General features: G+C 35.2%; 2 protein-coding genes across 4 annotated transcripts; both read right to left on the bottom strand.

Annotated features, from left to right (window-relative positions):
* Positions 1-494: 494 nt before the first annotated feature.
* LOC108335541 (zinc finger protein 5) lies at positions 495-1,596 on the bottom strand. The gene has a single exon (XM_017571578.2). The coding sequence runs from the start codon at positions 1,528-1,530 to the stop codon at positions 811-813; it is 720 nt and encodes a 239-aa protein (XP_017427067.1). The 5' UTR covers positions 1,531-1,596; the 3' UTR covers positions 495-810.
* Positions 1,597-9,061: 7,465 nt separating this feature from the next.
* LOC108335898 (uncharacterized) lies at positions 9,062-23,107 on the bottom strand. Of its 3 annotated transcripts, XM_017572100.2 has the most exons (7): positions 22,619-23,107; positions 22,185-22,330; positions 22,019-22,059; positions 21,358-21,908; positions 16,774-16,869; positions 10,137-10,199; positions 9,062-9,424 (listed from the first exon to the last, which is right to left on the bottom strand). In XM_017572100.2, exons 1-7 carry the CDS (start codon positions 22,670-22,672, stop codon positions 9,368-9,370), a joined length of 1,008 nt encoding a protein of 335 aa, XP_017427589.1. In that variant the 5' UTR covers positions 22,673-23,107; the 3' UTR covers positions 9,062-9,367. The 3 variants fall into 3 exon arrangements, with proteins under 3 accessions (XP_017427589.1, XP_017427590.1, XP_052725237.1); XM_017572101.2 differs by lacking the exon at positions 16,774-16,869 and having other exon boundaries at positions 22,619-23,040; XM_052869277.1 differs by lacking the exons at positions 9,062-9,424; positions 10,137-10,199; positions 16,774-16,869 and adding an exon at positions 20,365-20,529 and having other exon boundaries at positions 22,619-23,041.
* Between the last annotated feature and the right edge of the window lie 268 nt (positions 23,108-23,375).

The following is a 23,375-nucleotide window of genomic DNA, read 5'->3' as shown; positions in this document are numbered from 1 at the left end:
AAATTTGTATATTAAATAAAACGAGATTAAGAAATTGGTGATGATAAAAGCAACTTGTCAAAGTAGAAAAATATTTTTAGATAAAAAAGAAATCCATTGTTCTATTAGATTTGTGTTAGTCTACCTCAATCAAGATATATGTTTATAACCATATTCCAGTTTAATTTACAGAGTTTACGGATTTGACAGCCTTATATTTTCACTTTGCATGCCCCATTTCTTCACTTCCATAACATGCAACATTACAGCAAGGCCTTTGTGAAGATAAATTTATCGTCACAAATTTATATAATCTCTCTTGTCTCAGAATCCATTGTTTGTGTCGGTGTATATATGATGATTCTATGAAAAAAAATTTGATCAAATAAGATATGTGTTTGATTATAATCATAATAAAATTTATACTAATGATAATTTTTTACAGTTCGTAAACAGTATAAATTTTTTACAATTGATACTGATATTTGTATCTCACAGAAAAAGAAAATAGAGAATGAAATTGAAGGTTATCTAATATGTACTTAGAATGAAGAGAAGTGTGTGTAATATCAAATGGCTACAAGCTATGATAAATACATCGTATGAATTGTCTATATATGTTGTCTGAATTCTGAAAGGTAGTCATTGACAGACTCTTCAACGAATGGCTTTGCAGGGGCAAGGTAAACTGAGTCTAATGAATCGTAATTTTTTTTTTTTTTACCTTTTCTCATTTCCTTATCCCAGATGTTTGAGAAATGATGCATTAAAATAATTCAAGGAAAAACAAAGAAACTGCTAATGAAACCTACAAGTCCTGTATATACTAAATTACATCCTCCTTAGAGAAGTTGTTGTATTTGACTCCAAGTTGAGGCCTAGTTGAAGATCTAGGGCATTACTATGACTCTGGTTTGAAGAAGGGAAGTGGCAAGGTTTATAGATGAAAGGAGAGTTATTATTTGCATTGGAGAAAGTAAACATGCAAGTATCTTGTTGTGAAGGGGGGTGCGATGCCACAGAATACCAACTAGATTTCTGATCACAAGAAAAGTTGGTATCCATAACATTTGATTTGAAGCTAATCTGAGGTTCTTCACAAAGAGTGAACTCAGAATTATAGGTAGAGGGGTCATAGAACCAAGGACTATCTGAGGTTTGGTAAGCAAATCCATTGCTGGTTTGAAAAGGGTGTTGGAGGTAACGGTTTATGGATTGAAGTTGCAACCTCTTCTTCTTCATTCTCTCTTTCTTGTGGGCATTTTGGTGCCCTCCTAATGCTTGTGAATTTGCAAATTCTTTGAAACAGTACTGGCACTCGAACTTCTTCTCATCTGGGTCTTTGGCAGAGGTTTTTTCTTGCACGGTTTTGTCTCCTCCTGATGAGACTGAGTTAGAGGAGTTTACACTTTCATCTCCTTCACCAGACTCTTTGACACAGCTTTCTTTAGAAGGGTTTAGCTCAAAGCCAAATAACCTGAGCCTTTTCTCAGTTGCGTTTCCATTATCACCATCCCATGTTTGAGAAAGATCACAGATATCCTTTTCCATCTCTCTTTGGTAAAAGAAATATTTTGAGGTTGGAAATGCAGTGGTTAGTTTTTAGGCTTGTGTTCCTTTTATAGTAAACTCTTCAAGTCATAGCATGCATTGTGTCGATTAAACAAACTAGTTTTATAGTACATGGACAGCATAAGGGTACCCCAGAGTCAATAGAATAAAAGATTAAAAAGAAAAGTCAGATTAGAGAAAGCCGTCTCTCATGCAATGTTTGTAATTAAAGAAACTCTTTTTGGCACTGTAGTAGATGCACCTCAAACTTGTCAATCAAAGAGGATTCACTGTGATTTATTTAAGGTGGAATCAGATGGTCTATAAGCACTTAATAATATTTATAGTTCCACTTGGCTTTTTCTCTTATTAAAAATAGACATATTCCATACTCAGGACATGATTAAAGTTATTAAACTAACTGTAGCTACAAATAGTCAAAGAAAGAGGGGCACTAACTTTGTAACATATCTACTACTGTACTAAAATGCATGATATCTAATTATTTTACTGAGCAGCCAATTACTTCATTGCTTCATGTATTGCCCTCTGCCCAGACTAATCATATTGTTAAATAAATGAATATTACAGCAATATATATGTTGGATGCTAATTAAGCCATAACCAAGTCCTATGTACTTGAGTTAATTGAATTGAGGTTGTTCATAAAATGGTGACATCTGTATAAATTCAGCACTGAATAAAGCTTCTTTGTGATGATCCCTCTACCCACAATGACATTTAAAAAAAGAGCCTTAATCAGTTTTTTCTTGACCATGTTTTATGAATGGAGTTGTGATATATAGAAAAGAAGAAGCTAAAAGAAGAATAAAAGAAAGTGGGCAATAATGTCAGCATATATACTAATAAGAGTCTTCCATAAGATCTGGGCATATCTTCTTAGAGCAGGCAAAGCCTATATTTTATAAAACTTATATTTTCAGGTGAATCAAGTCATCAACTATAGTATTATTCTACAAATAAACGCAGCATTTGCGTTGGACAGTTGTTATAGTTGGTCCCACACTTTGTTGCTTTTGGGACAATTTAGAAATCATTAGATTGTGTTTTATTCCATTGTCTCTAACTAGATCTTCCATTGGTTGACTTGTTCCTCCAATAAGCCTCTCATGCTCATCAATTTCCCACTCCATTTTCTCCATTTTCATGCTTATTAAACTCTCTTTATTGCTTCAGGAGGAGAATTCCAAGTAGGCATGCTGTCATCTAGCATTTCATTTCACTCTCTCCTAACATGTGGAATAAAACGAGGCCATGAGGGAGGAAATTGGGTTATGGTGGCTAAGTGGGTGGGTACGTTGGCTGATTGATTGATTTTAGCTAATTCCATTTCATTACACGTTGGTTTCAGAATATCAAACCGTGGTCCCTACCTCCAAAAAACCTTCCTCTCCCTTGCCCTTGCTTTTGGACAAATCCAAAGTGGCATTACTATTTTTTTATCACACACCATAGAAGGCCAAAACTGACTAAGAAAAACTTTATATATATATATATATATATATATTTTGGAATATTATATGATAATACACTCATGTTATATCAACGACAAAAATATGTTGCTTCGGAGAAACATGCTAAGTTGAAATGTATGCTTAATACCAGTTCATCAAACACACTTGGATCAACACTATAGGTTAATACTAAAACTACCAAGATTCAACCTTGTTTCGTTGCTGACTTAGGTCGTAACTTTAAGGCTATCCCTCAAACCTATCTGCAATAGATCAAGAAATTGCTGTTGGACATTAAAAACCAGTATTATGTGAAAGTGACATCAGAAACCATTGTGAGTGTGTGTGAAGAACTTTCCTGAAAATCTAATCTGACCCATGTAAAGGCTAAAAGCAGCATATAAGGGCATCTTAGATTTGCTTTCAGATTGCTAGGACGAGTAACTGTTGGCTGTAAATTTGTTTTAGTTGTATCGTCCGTAGGGTTGCAAAATCTGTTTAGAGTCTTGATTTAATTATATCTTAACCTTTATTTTAAGGTAATCTGGTTTGTTGGCATTGAAAAAGTTACACCTTTCAACCATTTTCTGCGATGATTTAACAACGGATGGATTAGTTTGGTTAAAAAGCAGTATCCGACGCAAAGGATAGCGTTGTCAGAAACTGTCAGAAATGACTTTTAGGTCTTTAGGTATGGAAAAACTATTGGTAACAGTTATCCAAATGTTAGAACTGGTTTAGTTTTTTTTTAATTTTTTTTTATAATAAAAAAAATATATTTTGAAACATACATATTTTTATATTATATTTTTTTTATTTTTTTAATTCTTTTCAAAAAAAATTACAAAAATTCATTTTTCTATAATTATTTCATTCTTATAACATATCAAATAAATATAAATATGTGTCAATTATCATTATTTTAATAATAATGTCATCTAATTATTCTTACCTCATGAACCTTTGAAGGATTTTTAACACTGTAAAAGTCTAGTTTCACTTACTTCCATTTCTATTTGTTTATTTGAGAAGATTACACTAATTGAAAATTATAATCGATATTCTTCTTTATTTTAAAGCTATATTTTTAGCTTTTTAGCAAGTCTTCTATCGTTATTTTATTCTTCTCTCTTTTAGATTTGACTAAGAAATTTATAACTACCTAAACATAAGAACGTGATTAAAAAAGTAGCAATTAAAATAATAACTTTTTTCATGAAATAGGGTTTATAAAAAGAAACAACAAATATTTGCCAGTAAAAAATATAGAGAAAAATAAATAAATAAAATAAAAACTCTATATTTTCTACCAATGGATTAGAACTTGAGGTGAGGTATATGTGAATAATAGTCATGTTCAGTGTCAAATAGCTAAAGATAAGACAGTTTTTTAAGCAATTTTATAGTTTCTTTCTAAAGCAAACCTATTCAATTCAGCAACTAAACTATCACTAGTAAAAAAAATCTTTTTTAACGTGCTATATACATCTCGATTTTATTGAAATCGAAGCGTATAAAAGCGCGGTGGCATTTTCGTTAATATTGAGTGGTTATATGTCTCAGTTATATATGAATCGATGCCTATAGATGTTATTGTCTCGAGTAGAAGGCCAACCGAAGCATATAATATAAATTTTAAATGGTTTAGGCATTAGTTTGGTGTAACAGAAAGGGTTTAGGCACCGGTTTTAATATAACTGAGGTAATACCCTTAGGTTAAAATAAAAAAACCAAACGAATTTCTCTCTTGCACTCTCGCGATTCTCATTTGCCTCCCTCCGCCTCCGATTTCTCTTCTCCACCAAACCCCAGCATCAGGGCACCACCATCACCAGCCATTAGGGTCGCCGCAAGCACCGTCATTCAACCACGTCGTCGGCCGCTGCCGTTCCGCGATGCTCCACCTTATTTCTCTCATCTCCACGACGCTGCTTCCATCCGCATCAGCCATTCTCTCCATTTCGATTTCCTACGTCTTCACTCTCGAGAGAGGGATCTCCTCATCGCAAGCCTTTCATAGTTACGGTAAGCCTTCCGCACTCACAGAGAGTTGTGTTGGAACCTGCAATACAGAGATGTTATCAACGTCGAACACGACGTCGATTCTAGTAAGGTTGATGACCCTGCCATTGGAACCTCATGCGATGCCTTCCCAACTGTGGCAGTAGTCAGACGAAGGTGTCCAGGAATCTAGCAGTTTTGAAGGGTCAAAGATGATCCTACTCTTGAATTCTAGTAATGCTTCTTTGTCCACCACGTGACATGGCTCCGAAAATGAGGTAAGAGATGAGAAAATGAGAAGCAACATTATGGTTGCTGCCATAGTTCAGAATGAGGAGCGTGATGTTTTGTCTAGTGAAGTATTCAATTTATTTGTTTTCTTGTGAGATAATCACCAAAATGGTGTATGAAAATGGCATTGGAGATGTTTGAAAAGTGATAATTGTTTATGCTTTGGATGCAGCATTTTGAAGAGAGGCATGCGCTTCTAACGGCAACTTGGATTTTCCCTGACTTGGCTCTTTGGAAACAAGTGCCTTTAGTTCAACAAAAAGAAGTTGGGATTTTACAATTATATATCCCATCACTGTAAGGTAGTTTAAGAAACTTTTTCAGTTCAAGATTTTGATAGTTGTTGCTGATTTTGATACTTTTTTATCATATAGATATTGATCTTATTAAGCCTATTGCTGACACTACTATTATTGATTTCACTTCCAATGCTCTTGATTTAGTTTATGTTATTGATCATGATATACTTGCTGTTGTTTTTGATCCAAATGTTGATGTTGCTGATTGATCTTATTTTTACACAGTTTTAATTGATAACAACGTTGTAGTAGCTGGTGAATTTCATGCTTCTGTTTCAGATCTTGATGTTGTTGATTTTATTACTGTCACTGCTAATTATGATTTTAATGCTTCTGGTTCTGGTTTTTAATGTTCATTCTGAACTCAATAATGTGGCAGTTGTTATTGTTGATTTTTCAAGTGCTGATTTTGCAATTGTTGATCATTGCAAGCGAGGAAAAGATCCTTTGGCTATGGTTTTGGTAGAGAACTTGCACGGCATGTTGAGAAGGAATTCAATGAGGTTGCACCTAGTGTACTTTATTTCATGCACAAAGATGAACATCAATGGTTTCTAAATTATTTCCATTTAAACGGCCTTGATCGCTATTGTAAAGGAGTTTCATTATTTAAATTTAATGATATCATGTTATGCTTTGTAAATAGTTGTGCTTTAGAATTTGAGTTTCTGACAAGAACCCAAGACAAAAAACATTGTTTGAATGAAAACAAACAGTACTAGGAAAAAGATCTCATGAACTCGATTAATGGTTTCATTATTTTCTATAATTAACGTGTTGGTGTAAAAAAAAAGAAAAAAAAACCCTTCTATTGCCTCGGTTAAACTTCAAACCGAGGCATAAGACTCAACCACGAAAAAAAAGTAAAAAGAGGAACATCATATAATGCTTCGGTTGCATTTGAACCGAGGCAAAATCATACATTTTTTTGTCTCGGTTCTGATTCGAGGAAAAAAGTGATAGACTTTTTACCTCACTTGTATATGTCTCGGTTGCGGAATCGGTGCCTATAAGTGAAAATAACCGCTGTCGTTTTTCTTGACTGTATTAATGTATAAAAAGAAAATGTACGATAGGAAAATCTAAAAGAACAAAAATGCTTTCGATTAATTGCATATTTTAATATATATATATATATATATATATATATATATATATATATATATTTGAATTTTAAATCTTACGAACTTTTTTTATCATCTCAAATTAAAAGGTAGACATGTTTTACCCTTATGTCAATTGATTCCAATACAATAATGTGATCAATAAATGACTTTGATTTCAAAGTAAAATATATAAATTACACATTTTAGTATGAACCTTTTAATTTCATAAATTTTATTATTAAACTTTCAATTTTATGAATTTTACCATCCAAGTTTTAAAATTATACGCGTTTTTACTGTTATATCAAGTCCCAATTTATTAATAATATGATAGTGTGACTAATAAACAATGTAAAAGGTGAAGGTATAATAATATAATCAACAAATTAAAAACTATTTCATAAAGCCATTGATGAGAAATGATTATTATTTTTAACTATTAAATATTTTTGTAATTTATCTGTATTTTATTATGAAGAAGTTCAGAATTGTGAGACATTGATTTGCTTACCTACTCTCATGTTTTACAAGTATATGGTTTATAAATTTTAATATTATATTTGGGCTGATGTCCAGACAGTAGTAAAATAACTAATACTTCACAAAAGTTATTTAATAAAGTAAAATTAGAAAAATATACAGTGAAATTTAAATTTTATTTTAAATAGAAAATACAGCACGAACCATTAGTAAAAGTTATACAATTTTTAAGTAAACAATATTTTGAATTATTATATCTTAATCATTTTAATCTATTAAAGCTCAAAAATTTCAAATAATATATTTATTAATTAACTGCTTTCGAAAAAGATTACTGCAAATAATTAAAAAATATACAAATTTATGAAAATATTTTGAGATTTAGTAAAAATATATAAACTTTTAGTAATATTAGTTTGGTTTAAAATTAATCCAAATGAATTTATATATATTGTGTCACAAAGCCAAAATAACGCAAATTACCACATGAAATAATATAAAATACACATTATTATTTTAATATTTTTTAACATGAATTTACATTTCATATTTAGTTCCTTTTCCTGAATCTTACCCAAAGAAATAACTTTGTTATTTTACCATAAACTCACCTGGTAATACAATAGTCACATTTCATATTATTAGTAAGTTGGTATCCAATTAACGAGAAGGTAAAATATTACAATTATGAAATTTTAATGGTAGACCGATTGAAATTGAAAGTTCGAAGTTATAATTCATAAAATTAAAAATGCTTTGGTAAAATTAGCATGATTAAAATTTTATGATAAAATTTCTGATATTGAAAATTCAGCTATAAAATTCATAAAATTAATTTTATTAGGAAATTTTACAATTTAAAATATAATTCATATTAGGCCTTGAACCGAAAATCATTCCACATCAGTCTCATCATCACACTCTTAGCAATTTACCAGTAGTTAATAAGAGGGTAAAATGTGTAAAATTTAAATAACAAAAGTCGTAAATTTGAAGTTTAGTATAAAATATGTAGTTAACTAATATATTTTTTATATTACAAATTTATAATTGAATTCCTCAACGCAAAGAGAAAATGAGACAACGTGGACAAAAGTTGAAATGTTATAATCATAACCCCAAATTACACAAATCACTTAAAACCTCATCTTGCTTATTAAAAAAGTTAAAAATGTTCGTCATACTACTTATTTCCAATTACTACGTATCTTAACTATTCAAATCAAGGGCAATGTTTGTTTTTTCATTTTTAACGACTAACGTGCTTTTGTGTTTTCCCTTTTTTAAATCTTTGCAGACTGTATTTCTTATCGACGAATTTAAGAATATGCGATTATAAAAATTTACTTCAACGGTCAGTGACGAAAACGATTTATATAGCTCCGAAACACGTGACGCACCAAAAAACATGAGCACAGTGCTCATTCTAGAAACCGCAGGAAATCTAATCTGATAATAACGCATCACCAACAGTTTCAAAAGAGATTAACTTTACCTCCACAAATTCATTTTTTCAGCATCTGGGGCCAGGAATTGGGTTCTTATCGACATGAAATGATCGATGTTTTCAATTTTGGGAGAAGTAAACTAAACGCAGATTCGATGCAGACATTTAGATTCGCTGAACCGAACATTCTTTCAAGAACCAATAAATTACTATCATTAAACTCAGCAGAAACACAGTTTCCTCCCAATAGCAAAAGAAAATTGAGACCGAAAGCTAGACAAGTTTTGAAAAAGTGATTGTTACTAAAAACGTCATGGGATTGCAAGCATTAAGTGGTGCACTTCTCTCTAAATTGTCAAACTTCGGGCACGAGTTGGAAAGTGTGCGTGGAAAAAGTTAAGCGTATTTGGCTGACACCTTGCTCAATGCAAATGTTTAGACAAGGTTTCATATGAATTGATTTAATTTTCTTTCTTTCATTCAAAAGAAAGCATATATTACAGATCAATATTTCCAAAAAACGAGAATTTAAACCGGGACTTGTGCGAATTATAATCAAATGCGACAATGGATACAAAGGATACTCGAACCCTACACAAGGGACAAGGGATGTTATATTCGTAAAAATTCTCATATCTGTTCTTTACCATCACCCAAACTATAAAGTTTAAAATTAAAAGTAAAGAGTGGTGATCCAACAATGGTATCAGTTTCGGCGTCAAGCAGGATAGGAGTCAATCATTGTTGACGCTTGGTACGGGGCAAGAGAGCGAGAAGAATTTTTTTCCTTGGACCCTGCAATCCAATCAACCTCCATTAGACAAATAACAGCATAAGATCAAAATTGAGTACTAACTCAGCAAAAGCACATCAAAAACACATTAACACAAGCAAGCACGCACACTGTCCCTGATCATCAAATACAACGCAGACAACCTCCTCTTGATATTGTCCATCTGTTACAGGACACAACTGGTGCAAGCAGCTTTATAGGCACATCAACGTAAAAGGTCCAAGTACAAATACCCGGACTACCACCTTTCACTAGGTTCAGATACCAGAATTCAAGGGACATGGGTTTTGATCAATAGTTGATTTTCTAATCTATGGTTTTAACAGCAGCTTATCCCCTAAGCACAACCCTTCTCACTTTAGAAGTCAAATCTATATTTTCTTAAGGGCTATTTGACATCTGAGACATTATAATTTGTTTTACAGGTATTTTTATCAAATAACTTTGAACAATGATGATGAACCTATAGAAGGAAAGAGAATGAGAAATATTGGTACGTGACAAGCTTGTACTGAGGTCATGAGTACAAAAAATAGTGTTTAACAATATTTAACATGAAGATATCTTCCAACAAAACTCCATTAGCCAAACTTATGCTACATTATCTGAATGTAATATAACAATGCCTAAATCCATATATTTGGTGTACATTCACAACAGTAAACCTCGTTGAAAAACATCTGAATATATATGAAAAGAAAGACAATTAATTACCATAGGAATCCCGAGTTCTTTGAGATCATTTTCTCCCATCTGCTTCAATGCAGTCATATCCACCTGGTTGAACATATCAGAGCATAAGATAAGTAGCAGTACAAAATTAGAACAAAACAATTCATTGCGGAAGCATAGTTATCAAAATCATACTTTATATTCCTTTAATCCATACATCCGTACTAAGATAAATTGAGACACAAAACAATTTATGATCACTTGAACACTTTAAAAAACAAAGAGATTGATAGTAAGAGTAAGCTCTCAAGCTGTTATTTAAGAGTTAAGTTTAATCATTACAGTATTGCCCCTTCATGTAAGGATGAAAGCCACCCAAAGAAGAAAGATATCAAAAGAATTTACAAGGCGTAATTCTTAAATAATGCTTCAATTGTTAACATTTGTAAAAGATCCTACATTGACTATAGATATGATCAAATTATAGCATAGAGGTAGGGTGTAAGCCTCTCCTTTCAAACCAGTCTTATAACATTGAGCTAGACCTAAATCCATTTTCTAAAACAGTATCAGAGCCAATCCCTAGCAAGGTGTATTGGGCGTTCGTGGCACCATAAATATTTATTTCCACACTTGAGATGTCCAATTATCGGCACGAATGAAGGTGTTGAAGACCTTATATCAACTAGGGATATGGCCAAATAACAATATATAAGTGAGTGTAAAATCTATCTCGCAAGCCAAGTTGAGTTAAGCCTAAATTCAGTTTCAAAGATTATTTATACCCAATTTATGCAACTACAAAACATTCACATCATACCAACAATGACACAATTTGCCAATGAACACTAGTACAGTACAAATAGAATAAAACTATAAAATTCAATTAAAGAGAAAAGAGTTTAGTCTGAAACTAATATGCAATAATGTAACCAAGTTGAAGAAGTGAGTCTCTGTTAGGAATCTTTAGTGTAAGAACCTAACAGTCACCCTCACCACTGATATGCACTCACACAAGACAGAAAGAATCAAACAATGGGTATGTTATTCATCACAGTAACAATCACTGAGTACAAAGTGTAACTCGAGGGCCTAACCCCTCTCACCAGGTTCGAAACCGGGCTGTACAAAGTATACAATTGATTAACTCCCCTACAGAATTACAAAAGGTTTACATTTATAGGCCCCTTGCCCGCCTTCTCCAACTGTTCCACCCTTCGGCTCTTTCACCCCTATCTTATATCCTATCAGTCTCAGTCATTCAATGGAACATATTTCCCTAAACATGAAAATTGAACACAGAACTTACGAGAATCCAACCACCAATAACAAAAATGAAACAAACTATCCTGAAAGAGAAAAACACAAACTAATTCAATAGGAAAAATACTACTCGGGAATGTCCTCAGGACAATTATGTGAAAGTTCCCAATATTTAGTCTTTTACAGTCATTTTGTTAGTTAGCATTCCAGTACCAATAAGTAGATGATTTTGACATCTAACTGAACACGGGAGAATAAAAATTATCAATTGAAAATAAATATGTTAGGATATTTATCCTATCTTATCATCATTATAGTGTGTCAAGGGTTACCCTATTTATCATGATTATATTGTGTCTAGGATTACCCTATTTATCATGATTATATTGTGTCTAGGGTTACCCTATTTATCATGTACTTGTGTATCAGTTTATTCTTATAAACAGAAGATTGTGAGAGGGATCAATTAAGCCCTCTAGAATTATTTTACAGTTTCAATCTTAAGTTGGTATCAGAGCGGGTCGATCCCGCTCTGGTTTCTATCTCGTAATATATATCTGTCCGGCGCCACAGTTCCTCGTCACCCGCCACCGTCCGCCGCCGGCCACCGTCCACCGTCATCCATCGCCGGCCACCGTCTCCGCCGGCCACCGTTGCCGCCGGCCACCGTCGTCCATCACTGTCACAGTTTCCTTCGTCTAAACCCTTAGGGTTTTCTTGCTCCTTGCTAGTACTATTCGTCTTCTTCAGAAATGGCGTCTGGCAGTACTCTTTCCTTCCCCGGAAGTCCATCAATTACTTTCGAGAAGCTAAATGGAAAAAATTATCTATCATGATCTGTTGCCATTGAAATGTGGTTCCTTGGCCAAGGGCATTATGACCACCTTGAGCGAGATAGAAGCCATGTGCCTACTGAAAAAGCTGATCAGTGGAAACAAGCAGATTTCCAGTTGTGTGTCCTGTTATGGCAATCAGTGAAACCCAAACTTCTTGTATCTTTGAGGGCTTTCAAAACTTGTCACTCCTTTTGGAAGAAAGCCCAAAGCATTTATGCCAACGATATTCAACGTCTCTATGACACTACGAACAAGCTTGCATCTCTTAAAATGGCAGACCATGATATGGTATCCTTCATGGCTGAAGCCCAATCTGCTGTCGAAGAACTTAGGATGTTTTTGGAAGTAGATCCATTAGAGGATATCAAAAAGAAACTAGACAAATTTTACATGGTCTTTGTGCCCTACATCCCGATTTTGATCATCTAAGGATCAACTTCTAACTAGTCATGAGGTCCCCTCTATGGAAACATTGACCACTCGCCTTCTGCGTGTCCCGATACCTCAAACTCAAGAAGCGCATGAACTAGTGGAACCATCTGTCATGGTTGCTACACGAGGAAGAGGAGGATGTGACACTAGAGGAGGAGGATGAGGAGGTCGGGGACGTCCTCAATGCACATACAGTAAAAGGATGGGTCATACTCAAGAGAATTGCTATTCCTTACATTGTTTCCCTTCCAAAACCGCCAATATTTCGAAGACTGAAACTTCCACTTCGAAAACTGAAACTTCCACTTCTATGTTTTCTGAGGATGAATATCAAGAGTATTTAAGGTTAAAGTCTAACAGCTTGGCAAAACCATCTCAATCTCCCAATACATCAACAACCTGCGCTTCTCAATCTATGAAAGGTCAAAATTCATGGGTAATTGACTCAGGTGCTTCTGATCACATTTCTGGTAATACCTCTTTGTTCTCATCTATTTCCTTTCGAGAAAAACCTCATTTCATAACCCTTGCAAATGGATCTAAAAGTTCTTCCAAAGGAGTCGATCATGTTTCTTTGTCTCCCTCCCTCAATCTCAACTCAGTCCTTTTTGTCCCTAATTGTCCTTTTAATTTAATTTCCTTAAGCCAGTTGACTAAAATGTTAAATTGTTCAATAACCTTTGATCATAAATCTTTTGTTATACAGGAGCATGGTTCAGGGAGACAGATTGGAGAAGGATATGAAGCTGGCGGATTATACCATTTTGGATCTCGTCCAAGGGTGTCCTGTGTTGTTGCTCCTAATCCTAAAGTGCTACATGATCGACTTGGCCATCCTCATTTGTCCAAATTAAAAAAAGATGTGTCCTGAACTTAGTGGTCTCCAAACCTTAGAATGTGAGTCATGTCAATTAGGAAAACATGTTACATCTTCCTTTCCTAAAAGGTCTCAATCAATATGTAATTCTAGTTTTTCCATCATCCATTCTGATATATGGGGACCTAGTCGTATCTCCTCCTTTGGTTTTAGATATTTTGTTACCTTTATTGATGAATATTCACGATGTACTTGGGTTTATCTTATGAAAAATCGTTCTGAATTGTTAGCTATCTTTACATCCTTTTTGAATGAAATCAAGAATCAATTTGGTCAAGTAATCAAAATATTAAGAAGTGATAATGCAAAAGAGTATTTCTCATCCTCCTTTTCTGCCATCTTGAGTTCCCATGGTATCTTACATCAGTCTACTTGTCCTCATACACCACAGCAAAATGGTATAGCAGAACGAAAAAATAGACACTTGGTTGAAACTGCTCGTACCCTTTTGCTTGGTGCCCATATTCCTGTCCATCACTGGGGGATGCCATCTTAACTGCATAAGATGTCCTCCTCCTCTCTTAATAATAAAGTCCCTTTCTCCATTTTGTTTCCTAATGATCCTCTCTTTCATACATCTCCCCGAGTGTTTGGCTGTGTATGTTTTGTTCATGACATGTCTCCAGGTCTAGACAAATTCTCCGCTCGCGCTCTCAAATGTGTCTTCTTAGGCTATTCTCGACTTCAAAAAGGATATCGGTGTTACTCTCCTGAAACTAAGAAGTATTACATGTCTGCCAATGTCACATTCTTTGAACAGACTCCTTACTTCTCTCCATCTGTTCAGGATGTTTCTATCCTCCAGCAGGTCCTTCCTATTCCAATGGCTGAGTCAAATAGCTCCACTGTCTCTGTCATTCCAAGTCTTGATCACAATCCTTCTACACCTGTTTCTCCACATACTGAGATCATCCCACACAGGGCCCCAATGGATAGTCCACCTCCCCAAGACAATGGTGAATCTCCTACTTCAGATTCTTCTCCCTCGTCACCTCCTCCCACGCCTCCTGGTGCAAATGATTCAGCATGGCCTATTGCCCTCAGAAAAGGTACTCGATCCACTCGAAACCCTCATCCCATTTATAATTTTCTAAGCTATCATCGATTGTCGCCCTCCTATTTTTCTCTTTTATCCTCAGTGTCCTCTGTTGTTATACCCAAGAATGTGAAAGAAGCACTTGATCATCCTGGATGGCGACAAGCTATGATTGCAGAAATGCAGGCTCTTGACCACAGTAATACTTGGGAGCTGGTGCCCCTTCCCCCAGGAAAAAAGGCGGTTGGTTGTCGATGGGTGTATGCAGTTAAAGTTGGCCCTGATGGTGAAATTGATCGGCTCAAAGCTCGGCTTGTTGCAAAAGGTTACACTCAGGTTTATGGTCTTGATTATTGTGACACTTTCTCTCCTGTAGCCAAGATGACTACTATTCGTCTCTTCTTTGCCATGGCAGCCATTCGTCACTGGCCACTTCATCAATTGGATATCAAGAATGCCTTCCTACATGGTGATCTTGAGGAAGAAGTTTATATGGAGCAACCTCCTGGGTTTGTTGCTGAGGGGGAGTCTGGTATGGTATGCAAATTGCATCGATCTCTATATGGCCTCAAGCAATCCCCACGTGCTTGGTTTGGAAAGTTTAGCTCCATTGTTCAAAAATTTGGGCTAAAACGCAGTGAAGCAAACCATTCAGTTTTTTATTGTCATTCTTCTCTCGGGAAATGTGTTTACTTAATAGTATATGTTGATGGTATTGTCATTACAGGAAATGATGCGGTTGGAATATCTCAACTAAAAGAGTACTTGTGTAGACATTTTCAAACCAAGGATCTTGGAAGTCTCAAATACTTCTTAGGCATTGAAGTAGCGCAATCAAAAGATGGAGTTGTAATCTCCCAAAGGAAGTATGCTCTTGATATATTACAAGAAACAGGCATGATTGATTGTAGACCGGTAGACAGTCCCATGGACCCAAACCAGAAATTAAGGACAGAAGAAGGTGAATTATTCTCCGATCCAGAGAGGTATAGGAGGCTGGTTGGAAAATTGATTTATCTCACTATTACAAGGCCAGATCTATCCTTTGCAGTTGGAGTGGTTAGTCAGTTCATGCAGGCTCCATGTGTTGACCATTGGAATGCTCTCATTCGCATTCTAAGGTATGTAAAGAAGGCTCCCGGGCAAGGATTGTTATATGAAGATAAAGGAAGCATTCAGGTCTCTGGGTATTGTGATGCAGATTGGGCAGGTTCACCTATTAATAGACGGTCTACTACAGGATATTGTGTTTTTCTGGAAGGAAACATTATTTCATGGAAAAGTAAGAAATAGAATGTAGTAGCTCGATCAACCGCGGAAGCCGAGTATAGGGCAATGGCATCACTAACATGTGAACTTATATGGGTGAAACAATTCCTTCAAGAGGTTAAATTTTGTGACATCCATACTATGAAGATGTATTGCGACAATCAAGCTGCTCTCCACATTGCATCAAATACAGTGTTTCACGAGAGGACTAAACATATAGAAATTGATTGTCATTTTGTTCGTGAAAAGTTGTTAACCAAAGAAATATGTACTGAGTTTATTGGGTCAAACGATCAACTCGCAGATGTATTGACCAAGTCATTAAGGGGTCCTCGGATTGAGTTTATTTGTTCCAAGCTTGGTACATACAATTTGTATGCTCCAGCTTGAGGGGGAGTGTTAGGATATTTATCCTATTTTATCATCATTATAGTGTGTCAAGGGTTACCCTATTTATCATGATTATATTGTGTTTAGGATTACCCTATTTATCATGATTATATTGTGTCTAGGGTTACCCTATTTATCATGTACTTGTGTATCAATTTCTTCTTATAAATAGAAGATTGTGAGAGGGATCAATTAAGCCCTCTAGAATTATTTTACAGTTCAATCTTAAGTGGGTCTTCGGATTGAGTTTATTTGTTCCAAGATTGGTACATACAATTTGTATGCTCCCGCTTGAGGGGAGTGTTAGGATATTTATCCTATTTTATCATCATTATAGTGTGTCAAGGGTTACCCTATTTATCATGATTATATTGTGTCTAGGATTACCCTATTTATCATGATTATATTGTGTCTAGGGTTACACTATTTATCATGTACTTGTATATCAATTTATTCTTATAAATAGAAGATTGTGAGAGAGATCAATTAAGCCCTCTAGAATTATTTTACAGTTTCAATCTGAAGTAAATACATAATAAATATGATTTCATTTACAGAAAGAAATGAGTTACATACTTCCTCTGCCTTAAAGAGAATGGCATATTTTTGAAGTCCTAGTGCATGTAACAGACCATCCACAGTCTGGTTTGGTTGTTGTACTTGTTCATCACCCTATATGATAACCATCAAATACACACGTTAGGATGAACTTTTTACAGTTAATCTGTTTCAAGAACTAAACATATCTCAAGTATCCATGATCAATTCAAAACGTTTTATAAAAAAAACTACAAATGCAATTAACATAAACTTTTGTCTGCTAAATTTTGTCTTGATATATGCTAACATTTCTTCACAAAAAACATAGAGCAAATGTGTGCATAAGCAAAATGCCAGATACGCATAAGCATTACACACAGAAACTTCGTTTAAATAAAGAGGCACCCAAAGCACATTCTATTGATGGAATATTCTTTTTTCTAAATGAGTGTTTCTCTAGTATAACCTTCCCCATTCTTACAAGACTATTCGGCTCATTAATTTTTTTAATAACTAAAAAATGCCTTCATAAATCAAAGATGTTAATTCATGTCAATGAATCAAATAAGGGTCACATGAGGTAGTTTCAGTGATTAGCACCTAAGCACTTGGGGAAACCTCCTATGAATGGTAGTTGTCAATGGGAGGAACAAAGCCACTTAAGTGCTCCACCAAGCATCCTATACTGTTAAATGTGGAATTTGGTCAACCCAAAATACCCATAATCATAATCACCTACACTAGAAGCTGACATCCCAACAGTTGCACTTTACAATGCTTCACTTAGCTTTTTTAATTATTCCCTCCATAAGTACACTAACGTCTTGGCAGATGCACTCTACATGCTAATTTTTTTAATAACTAAAAAATGCCTTCATAAATCAAAGATGTTAATTCATGTCAATGAATCAAATAAGGGTCACATGAGGTAGTATCAGTGATTAGCACCTAAGCACTTGGGGAAACCTCCTATGAATGGTAGTTGTCAATGGGAGGAACAAAGCCACTTAAGTGCTCCACCAAGCATCCTATACTGTTAAATGTGGAATTTGGTCAACCCAAAATACCCATAATCATAATCACCTACACTAGAAGCTGACATCCCAACAGTTGCACTTTACAATGCTTCACTTAGCTTTTTTAATTATTCCCTCCATAAGTACACTGACGTCTTGGCAGATGCACTCTACATGCTTCACTTAGTTCTTCTTAGTAACTCCTCCACAGATAGGCAGCTTTTCTTGATATTATAAGAGCCTCATTAGTGCAAGATCTTATTTTGAGATCTTGCACTACTTTTTGGCGTCCATCACATAGGACATAAGCTTTCTTAAGATCTCATTAAACTTTTGCTCTAGTGGTAGATCTTGGAAAATGTGCAAATATTCATGCTTTTTCTACAAGAACCCATCCTCCAAGCTGGAGATCTTTATTTTGGATTTAGTGTAAGATTTTGTATTTAGATCCCAGCTCAAGATCTTGCACCAAAGATTTTCTAATGACCAACTTTGATACCAATTATAAATGATCCAAGAACTTAAGGAACCTTCCTTAAAAGCTAATAGTGGTTGTAAGCATTTTAAACCCCACACTAGAATCTCATCCTTTCAATATAAGACTTAGGTCTCATACCTCGAAATTTGATCCTAACACATGATAACACCCAAGCACTGGGGTAACCCTCCCTCAAAAACTAGATGTCAAAAGGGGAGAACCAAGTCACTTGAGTACTCCGTCAAGAATCCCATGCTGCTCAATGTGGGACATATCAACCCAAGTCCCTACAGTAAAATTTCCTTTAAAAGTTGACATATCAACAGCTACACAATACAGCACTTTACTCACCCTTTTAAGTCAGTCACTTCATATGTATACCTTCCAAACTATGACAACCAGCTCCAATATCAATTTATAAGCACACAAACACTTTGGAGACCATCTTAAAGCTAATTTTAGAGGAGGAAGAAGCTAGTTATTCAAGTTTCCTATCAAGCATCTTATGCCACACAATGAGGGAGTTAGACACCAAATAATATCCAAGCCCTATTCCCAAACATTTTTTAAGGTTCGAATCAACTTGCTGGTTCAATCAATTTAACTGAAAAGTATAATACATTCAACTTGTGCAAATACAATAAACTCAGGACTGATATGAACAACACAGAACAAGTAAACTCAACAAATCAGGGTCAACAAAATGGCAAAACCATCCACAAAATAACCGAACCCATTAGCTTCTATAAGCCAGCAAGGTTGTCATTGAGAGAGGCATTCATAACCAAACCAACATTCCATTTCCAGCGATAAAAGAATGTACCACATATTGACCATCATATCTCCTAAAAGGGAATGTAACCATCGCCATGATCTAGTCTAAGTTGGGGTAGCAGAGGACAAAATCATTCTCACCAGATAAAACAATAGAACCCTTTAGCTTTTCCAAGGCAGCCAACTTATCACTTAAAGAGATATTCACAACTAACCAACATTCTATCAATAAAAACAATACGGACCACATTACAATTAATTATATGACCTTATATCTCCTAGAGGGGAGCTAAGCATAACCATCACTAGGACCATGTTTGGGGGATGAAAACAATCATTGGATGCCCTCCAGAATTAGATAGTCATAGTTAAGCATCAATTCCCATTCATGTCCAACTATTCATCTCATCTTGAAATATATAGGATAAAATATTTTAAGATATGTTTAAAATAAATACTATTGTAATTTTTTTAAGAAACCAAATTAAAATTGAAAATCATTATTAAATAGTATCCAAATTAAACATATGAAACTCAATGCATAAACAAATTATAGTTTACATGTAGAAGTGGTGAGAATGAGTTGCTTCTATCGATATTGTAGTCAAGTGGAGTAATAAATAAATTGCCACCCCTCACCGATCAATTCTTTCACTTGATCAAGGTTTAACCTACTAGAACATTAATGTACAAAGATTCGTAAAACAATAAATTGATGTACAAAAAAACATTAATTCTAACTTCTAAGCACTCTTTCATTTTTAAAGATATCTAACTGTATCCGTGTCAAATACATCCTCGACACAGACATGTTAGTCTAATGAACATATATCAATGCATCACCGGTGTGCAGACAAAGAAAGAAACTACTAGAAAAAACTCAAATCAAATGATAAAAAACAATTAAAAACCAGAAAATGCACAACTTTACACCACTGAACAATCCAAAGTTAAGGTCAAATTAAAGAAATGGGTCCTAGATCTGACCCAGAAACGCTATAGTAGGATGGCAGATGGTGGCATCGCTTTTATAAAATGCTGATGATCTTGCCACCAAAGTTCCAATCCAATCCTCGGCAATGCTTGCTATCACAGAAAATTTGAGTTGTGGCTGTATAGCTGCTAATTGCAACTCATTTTGTGGGTGTCAGCTTTTGGTAGTGGCAGCTACTCCACACCACTTAAGATAATAAATGTAATGCAAAAAATTTACACTTAACAAATATTAATGTTCAAGTTAAAAATAAGACCCAAAAAATAAAGCCGTATTCATCATCGATATTAAAAAACCACAGCTTAAGCAAATAATCGTAGTTAGTCTAAGTCATAAGGCAGTGAGAAATAGGTCATCTACTTTTTAAAGTTAATACCTTCCTAAAAATTCCCGAGACAACACCAATTGGACACATAATGCCACAAACCCAATGTCTGTGCACAGGATAAAGGAAGGAAGAAAGACATTGAGTAAGGAAACTGGATATTAAGTGCTGACCTTGGCTGGAAAATGTCAAAATGTGAAGCATGCTGAAAAAGCAACAGAAAAAATGTGGTAGATTGAAACCAAGGATGTCTATACCTAACATGGTTTTGAAGGATAAAATGATTTGGAATCATAGAAGTAACACCAAAACACTGTCTTATTTATCTAAGAACAGAGGGGAACATCATGGATTTTCACTAGTTAGTATAAATACTTCATCCTCTGCATTTCAACCAAAATTTGGACTTTTATCCATGTGATGTTAAGTTCCCAATTGCAGATTCAGCATAACCACACTCTGGGACAAATATAAGAAAAACTCCAGGAGGCACCCAATTTTCGAATTATTGACAGTGCAAAGTTTAAAACATTTAGCATACTGTATCAAGTTAACTAACATGACCCAAATCTACAAATCCAGTTAAGCCAGTCACTCAAGCATTTGTCTTACATAGGAAGCTAGGATTACCAGAAAGAGAGCTTCTAAGCTATCACCAAAAGCAGATTGCAGAGTTCACACATACCTATTTAATTATCAAATCCGATTAACGACCAAAATTTATAAATACCAATCCTCCAAAAACAGTCCCCATAGTAGAATATCATGAAGTTGTAATTGTACTCAATCCCCCCAATAAAATTATAATTCACCACTTACTGTTGCTATAAAAAGGATTCCTTAAAGAATCTTTTATTGAATCCTTGTTTGTCTTTATGGCTATAGAATACTCAAGCCTATATGTTCTCCTTACATAAAACAACCCCCTTTCAGGTGCTATAGACAAACGAGAGAAACACAATGGACTCAGATATCCACCAGATGGTAATGGGAAAAATGGATATCTACAGGTCAGAAGATGATTGATACTCACCACATATGATGACCTTTGGGCAACACTGCTTGATGGAGGAAGTTGGCCAGCATGAGATGCTACAGGCTTTGCAGTTACTGGAGGTAATGTGGACATTGTAGAGCGTGACATGAAAGATTGAGGTGTACTTACTGGAGGCCTCGAAGCTTCAAGAACATCTCGACTTACATATGGAACTGGTCTGACGCCATCATATGTCCTGTTTAATGGCCTTCTCTGTAGGTCTTGGACATCCCTTTGAGGGGAAATACCCCTTGAAGTACTCGGAAACCCATCTGGTGATCTTCTCCTTATATGATCCCATGTCCACGGAGAGTACGAGCTTCTCATGGATTCCATGCGCATTAAATCATCAGAACTTCTAGCCGAGGGAATTTGCCTCAACAAACTTGTTTCCCTTGATTCTGGCATACGCTGCTTTGAACTAAAACTATTTGTCAGAGAGTGAGTTGTCTTTGAAAGTTTTTCACGGAGATCCATATGCCTCTTACTACCGTTGCTGTCAGCATGCCTAGATGCACTTTTTTGCATGAGCTTCAACCGAAGATCATCTTTACCAATATGTCCAAATAAGTAAATTTAGAGAAACAAGATTAGAAACATAAAAGCCATTGAGTAGCATAAAGATGCAAGGGTGGTAAAGACTGCTAAGGGAGCTTACTTCCATCCAGTCCATTTTGTATGCTTACATCTCCTCGCTGTCTGCAGAGAATATGGACAGCAAATTTGATGTAAGCTGGCTACAATTAAATTATACAAACAGCAGGAAAACTACTCTCTCTCTCTCACATTTGTCAGTCTATATAACAAAAAAACTAGAGACGCACCGTTTATTGCCGCCAAGTCCATTTCCGTGCCACACAGAACCATCTACATTGTTTCCAATCCTGTCTCTTACAGACCGCTTAGTGCCAGCTGAGGGAAGAGAAGAGAAAGAAGAAACATCTACAGAAGATACATCCCTCTTCACAACCTAACCTCAAGCAATACAAGGTCACGGAAATCAATCAATCATGAAAAATCAGAGCAAAACTCTATCTCAAAAGGTAAGAAGTGGTAGCGAAAAAAATCTAAATTGAACTGCATTCGTTTACTCCTAATGAATAAATTGAAAAGAGAAAAAAAAAAAAAACAGAAGAGCACAAAGTCATGCCGATAGTAGAACTAGACGTAAACAACAAACGAAAAGCACACGAAGAAGTTCCTTGTATAGAAAACATTACCTACAATAAATTCCGAATTGAACGAAATTGCAACCTACCTGACCACTACGCCCTAGAGTGATGGTAACGCGACCCCTCGAATGATCGGACATGGCGACAACCGAAACCCTAAACTATCAACTGAGCAAAAGCTTCTGCAACTCCGAATAGTTACCGTGAGAATCGCTGAGAGCTAGCGTAACCCTAAACCTAACCCTAGTCCCATTGCCCGCGACTCGAAGCAGAGAGTGCAAACTAAACGTCAACACCACGGTTTGACAGATAATAAAATATACGAGCTTCAAGATTCGGATTCACATTCAAGAGAGACAAATGAGGATGAAGGGTTATTGGAAAAGAGAAAGAGGCGAAGATTTTGCGTTGAAGTAAAAACGGTGGAGTACCGAGGGGTAGTTCAGCTGTGCACAGGGAATATCCTGGGAGCATGATCGAACTAGGACCGTTGGATCAACTGACCTCGGTCTCATATAGGGCTAGACCACTCTTTACTAATAAATGCATCAAAACTAAAGTGCGAAAAAGACTCTCACAAAAAAACATAGAGAAGGCCCACTGGGTTAATTTAATTATTTTTGTGGTTAATTAATTTAATTTTTTATGAATATATCACTTTTTAAAGAAAGGAAAACCATCAATAAATATCATAATAAAATCGATCTTGGTGACACTCATCATATTATAGAAATTTCCTGTGACATTTACTAAATACATCTCATCGATTATTAAGTACACCTTTTTTTCACTTTTCACTTTTGTATTGGTTCATCCTATTAGTTGTTTGAGATTGTAGGTTTG

This window comes from Vigna angularis, chromosome 10 (genome assembly GCF_016808095.1).
Source record: "Vigna angularis cultivar LongXiaoDou No.4 chromosome 10, ASM1680809v1, whole genome shotgun sequence".
NCBI lineage: Eukaryota > Viridiplantae > Streptophyta > Magnoliopsida > Fabales > Fabaceae > Vigna > Vigna angularis.
This window is presented reverse-complemented; position numbering and strand designations above follow the sequence as displayed.

Bases quoted from the DNA above. Each gene is read 5' to 3' on its own strand.
- LOC108335541 (XM_017571578.2), bottom strand. From the start codon at position 1,530: ATGGAAAAGGATATCTGTGATCTTTCTCAAACATGGGATGGTGATAAT.
- LOC108335898 (XM_017572100.2), bottom strand. From the start codon at position 22,672: ATGTCCGATCATTCGAGGGGTCGCGTTACCATCACTCTAGGGCGTAGT. The intron at 22,331-22,618 runs GTAGGTTGCAAT...GCTTGAGGTTAG, and splicing joins CTCTAGGGCGTAGTGGTCAG to GTTGTGAAGAGGGATGTATC. The intron at 22,060-22,184 runs GTGCGTCTCTAG...TATTCTCTGCAG, and splicing joins GGACTTGGCGGCAATAAACG to ACAGCGAGGAGATGTAAGCA.